This window comes from Corvus brachyrhynchos, unplaced genomic scaffold (assembly GCF_000691975.1).
Source record: "Corvus brachyrhynchos isolate BGI_N302 unplaced genomic scaffold, ASM69197v1 scaffold166, whole genome shotgun sequence".
In the NCBI taxonomy this organism is placed as follows: Eukaryota; Metazoa; Chordata; class Aves; order Passeriformes; family Corvidae; genus Corvus; species Corvus brachyrhynchos.
Window position 1 is genome coordinate 1,123,333 of NW_008239671.1, and position 5,489 is coordinate 1,128,821.

General features: G+C 46.5%; 1 protein-coding gene across 2 annotated transcripts in view; it reads left to right on the forward strand.

Annotated features, from left to right (window-relative positions):
* Positions 1–416: 416 nt before the first annotated feature.
* The window catches only part of PANK2 (pantothenate kinase 2), an 11,493-nt gene continuing 6,420 nt past the window's right edge, over positions 417–5,489 (forward strand). Inside the window, exons 1-3 of one of the 2 annotated variants that reach the window (XM_017742421.1) lie at positions 417–441; positions 3,695–4,047; positions 5,206–5,459. In XM_017742421.1, coding sequence (XP_017597910.1) covers positions 432–441; positions 3,695–4,047; positions 5,206–5,459 — 617 coding nt within the window. In that variant the 5' untranslated portion in view covers positions 417–431. Of the gene's footprint in view, positions 442–3,694; positions 4,048–5,205; positions 5,460–5,489 lie in introns of those variants that run through there. The other variant, XM_017742422.1, reaches the window with a different exon arrangement.

Here is a 5,489-nt window from a genome sequence, read left to right on the forward strand (position 1 = left end):
TCATCCCAGCACAGAGATCTCCAAGTAGCAGCAGGGAGGAGGTGATGAGAGGCAGTGTTTGCATTTCCTGCCCTGGCCATTGATGCTGGTGTCTGGTTATTCCAGCAGAACCTTCTGACTGAGCAAAATCTGCCTCGGGGATGCCTGGGGGCTCCTGGATGCCGGCAGTTCTCCCGCTGCTCCTCGAGATCTGCCCGCTGCTCCTCGAGATCTGCGGCAGCTCTCTTGGAAAAATTGCTTCAGAGGCTTACAAGGGAGAGATCTCTGGATGGCTTTCATCTGCTGGGAAAAAAAATAAATCAGTGTTTCAGGAGAAATCTTGGTGGCAGATGGTGATGGCGTTGATCCAAGAGAGCTTCCTCCTCCCTCCGTTGGATTTTTCTAGTTCTCAGACATGGAAGAGCTGTCACTGCCCTGCATGTTCTTGTTGGATGACTTCCTGTAAGTGTCAGGAAAAAATCCCCAGTTCTTCATGTCCTTGGAATGATTTCCTCCTCTTGTTTGTGTGCCATTCCTCTTTCCTGCAAAAAAGGGTTTATAGGGAAGTTTTGTCCCTGTAATGGATTGAGTTCTCCAACAGGTGTTACTGCATAGGGAATCCTTTGCAGCAGGTAGAGAAGTACTTAATTCTGAGCTCACACATTTCTTCCTTGGATTCTTAACCTGTGGCTAGGATGTATATAATGAGAGATCCATAATTAACAATGATTTGGGGTAAGTTAATTACCTTAATAGGCTGTCTTTTCAAATTTATCCCTGGTGACTTACAGGGAAGGTACAGCTGAGCTGCTGCAGATGGAGAATGCCAGCTGCTCCGTACGGAGCCTTTCCAGCTGGTGCCACAGGGATGTGTGAGCCAGCTCTGGTCAGAAGTTGTGTCCCAGCTCAGGGGGCTCGGTTTTCTTTTTAGGGCCAGTGCTGAGTAGAGATAGTGACCCGTGAGCCCAGCCTGGTTGCAGTTACTCCTGCTGGCATCATTCCTGTTTCCCTGTTCCTGGTGAGGCAGATAGTGGATAACTGGTGTGGTTTAACTCCAGGCTTGATGTTCTGCCCAAATAAAAATTAAATTTATGTGTAATAAAAAATTTAAGTTCTTGATGGTACTGGGTATGGGGTGAAGTTTCCAAGGAACTGCTCTTTTTTTTGTGACCAGGAAAGCTGCCTAAACCGATGGACCCAGGTGGTGTTTGCCCTAAAATCTGGAAGGTTTGTGTTGCTGAGTGTAGGAGTTTGGTGTGTGAACTTCACAACCAACTTTAAAACAAATCTGTTACTTTACTGAAGCCGTGCATGTGCCGCCAGCTGAGTGCTGGGAAGTAGGAGCCTGTTAGCTTGTGATGGAGCAGCTCCTGTGGCATTTTCAGGCATTTGGCTTCAGAGCACCGTGTTTTTGGATGTTTGTCTTTCCTGCTGCACATTAGTGAGACCATCTCCAAGTCCCCAACCTCTGCTCTTTCCCCATTTTTACCCCTGTATAGCCTGGCAAAGGGAGTTTGGGGGAAGATTGTTGTCTAAATATAATGGTGGGGATGCTTTAAAAAAAAAGTCTAATGCAGAAATCAAATTGCATATTTTGACAGGAACAAATATATTCCAGGAATCATGGAATGGTTGGTGTTGGAAGAGACCTTAAAGACAATCTTGTTCCAACCCCCTGGTGTGGACAGGGACACCTTCCACTATCCCAGGTTGCTCCATGCCCCATCCAGCCTGGCTTTGGACAGTTCCAGGGATGGGGCAGCCACAGCTTCTCAGTGCCAGGGCCTCGTCATCCTCACAGGGAAGAATGTAATCTAAATGTAATCTAATATGTAATCTAAATCTCTCTTTTTAGTTTAAAACCTTTCCCCTTTGTCATATCACTATCTGCCTGTGTAAAAGTCCTTGGATTGCCCCTGCTCCCTTCCTCTGCTGGGCTGCCATTCAGATTCTTTTCCCTTTCATTCATGAAAAGTTATTTTTGTGTCTGTTCTTGTTTGAAGTAAATGCCTCAGAAATGGAGAGTGATTGGGATTTGGATGTGTCTCCGAAAATAGAACTTGCATCTTCTTTCAAGATTTCCTTTGGTGATGGTTGGGGGTGGCCTCTACGGAAATACATAAAAATAACTTGGTGGATTAAAAATACTTTGGGGAGCTGCCGGTGCCAGGAGCTCCTGGGAGCTGGAAAGCTCTGGAAGGGCCTGTACAGCTACCAGAGAATGTGTCCTCCAACCTGTCAGGCTCTGCCTGTGCTAAGATTGTTCCCTGAAGAGCCTGACATGAGGGATTCCTGCTCCAAAGGGAAAGGGATGAGGGCTTCTCCATGTTCCACCCTTATCTGTTTGCAGATAAAGAGTTTTACTAAACCCTGAGATGCTGTTTTCCAGAGGAGCGTTGGTAACGTCTATGTTGGAGCATGTCCAGAGAAGGGAACGGAGCTGGGGAAGGGTCTGGAGCCAGCTGAGGGAACTGGGAAAGGGGCTCAGCCTGGAGCAAAGGAGGCTCAGGGGGGACCTTGTGGCTCTGCACAGCTCCCTGACAGGAGGGGGCAGCCGGGGGGGTCGGGCTCTGCTCCCAGGGAACAGGGACAGGAGGAGAGGGAATGGCCTCAAGCTGGGCCAGGGGAGATTTAGATTGGATGTTAGAGAAAGTTTCTTCATGGAAAGAGCAATCAAGCATTAGATCAGGCTGCCCAGGGCAGTGGTGGAGTCCCCTTCCCTGGAAGGATTTAAAAGCTGCGTGGATGTTGCACTTGGGGACATGGGTCAGTGGTGGCCTTGGCAGTGCTGTGTTAATAGTTGGGATTGTGGAGGTCTTTACTGACCTGTATGATTCTATGATTCAGGTTTATTTTCTAAGAGTTCCCTTTTTCCTTCTGGAAGCTACCATAAGGGTTGAATCCTGCTCCCATAAGCCCTAACATGTGGCTACATTTTTCCCTTTGCTTTGGAGCCTGTGCATCTCATTAGCTCCAGCCTCTCCTTTAGCTCATTAATAGTGATACTAATCTGTTCCAGTTCCCAGCTCTAATCGCAGATTCCATCAGATCAGGGGTTTCTCTTGATCTTTTCCAAGAAGCTCATTATCTAACACAGCTGTAAATGTTGCTGGGCCTGACACTGATGCATATTTTGGACCACGGGGGAATTTGACTAATAAAATAATCCAATTAGACATTTGTTTTTGTCTCCCTGCGGCATCTTAGATTGCTTGTCTACCTCAGCTCTGTTGTAATTAGGGAACGTTTGTACATCCCTTTGATGTAAAAGCATGGGTGTTATCCGTGGCTCTGGCTCTGGTTCAGAACTTTGGAAAAGGAATAGCTGGGGATTAAACTGCAGCAGGATCTGGCAAGGGTATGGATGCTGTCAGACCTGTGGGGAGGAATGTCAGCGTTCGAGTGTTGTACAGCAAATATTCGGAGCCCCTGAATGTGAGGGATCTCTAAATAGGAGCTGTCTCTTGTCAAAGACAGACCAGGCTGCCAACATTCCTGAAAATGGAGAGACCACATGGGTCCTTAGAGAACTGCATTAATTAATTCAATGAAAACTGTTTTCATGGAATCACAGGATGGTTTGGGTGGGAAGGGGCCTTAAAGACCATCCCGTTCCAACCCCCTGCCATGGGTAGGGACACCTTCCACTAGAAAGGTGCTTGTGCTATGGCTGTGCCATACCCTGTCTCATTTTCTCTTTGTCTTCTCTCTGCAGTCTTTCCCTGGTTTGGCTTGGACATCGGAGGGACCTTGGTCAAACTGGTTTATTTTGAACCCAAGGACATCACGGCCGAAGAGGAAGAGGAAGAAGTGGAAAACCTCAAAAGCATCCGCAAATACCTGACATCAAACGTAGCCTATGGCTCCACAGGCATTCGGGATGTGCACCTCGAGCTCAAGGACCTTACCCTGTGTGGACGTAAAGGCAATCTGCACTTTATACGCTTTCCTACTCATGACATGCCTGCTTTTATCCAAATGGGAAGCGAAAAGCACTTCTCGAGCCTCCATACTACCTTATGTGCCACGGGAGGTGGAGCGTACAAATTTGAGCAGGACTTTCGCACAGTAGGCATTTTTGGCTTCTATACCGTTAGGATCTGGTAGTGACGTTTCTTTGAAAGCTTAAAACTAGAAAACTTTCTCTGCACACTCTAAAGCTTCTCTAAATCTTCATTTTGACGCTGTCCCTAACTCCAGTTAAACTTGGCATGTGGAGTCAAATTGGCATCTCCAAATTAAAACACTTTCTGCCCTGAACATAACTCTAAAATTATTCATTAATGATCTTTCTTACAAATCTTCCTCTCTGTTTTTAATCTCTGCTTGTGCTAATCTCAGTCTTGTGCTGTTGTTTTTTTTTCCTCATTGTTGTCTTTTTCCTGCTTTATTTTCTTCCTTTGCTCACCTGGTTTCATTTCTGACACCTATGTGAATGAGCTGGTTGAGGTTCAGGCAGATTTTGTGGTAAATGTAACGGTCAGGAAGTTCATAGTTGGGATTTGACATCATCATGTGACTTCATTCTAAGTGGGATCCTTGTTCATGGTGAAAAACATGATAAATACTTGTTTAGTCAGGGCTTGGAAAAATGCAGATAAAAAGGCTTTTATAGAATCATTAAGGGTGAAAAGCCATCTAAGATCATCAAATCCAACTGTTCCCCCAGCACTGCCAAGGTCACCACTGACCCATGTCCCCAAGTGCCACGTCCACGTGGCTTTTAAATCCCTCCAGGAATGCAGACTCCACTACTATTCTGGGTAACACAACCCTTTCTGTTGTTCTTCCCAATATCCCATTTTGTGTGGTCAAGGCAGTGGCATGAGAGGAAAATGATCTTGTAACTTCCTCACTGTTTTTTGATGTTCCTTTGGATGGGTTTTGTGGGATATTTTGGTCCAACAATATAAGTCCCTCCTCATTTTTCCTGGCTTTTTCACACCAGTGCCTCAGCATCAGGGCCTAAGTCAGGCCTGTGGGAATTGCTGGAATTCACTCTGTGTCCATCTGTGGATCCAGATGGTTTTGCCCTGTTCCACACCTGAGGGCTGGGGTATTTAGGAGTCCCTGTGCTCTCCTGTGATCTGTTCTCCCTCAGCCTCTGCAGGGAGCATGGACACAGCTGGATTGAGCTGGCAGTGAATGCATTTTTCCAGCCCTGAGTATAAACCCTTCAAATCCCTCACTATTTCTTCAATATTCCTCTTTTTTCCTTCCCACCAGATGGGTGACCTTGAGCTTTGTAAGCTCGATGAGCTGGATTGCCTTGTGAAAGGAGTGCTGTACATTGATTCCGTGGGGTTCAATGGACACTCAGAGTGTTACTATTTTGAGAACCCAACGGATGCTGAGAGGTGCCAGAAGCTCCCATTCAACCTGGAGAATCCCTATCCTCTCCTTCTGGTGAACATTGGCTCAGGGGTCAGCATTTTGGCTGTCTATTCCAAAGACAACTATAAACGGGTAACAGGCACCAGGTGAGTGCTGAGGGGGTAAAGGGACTTTGA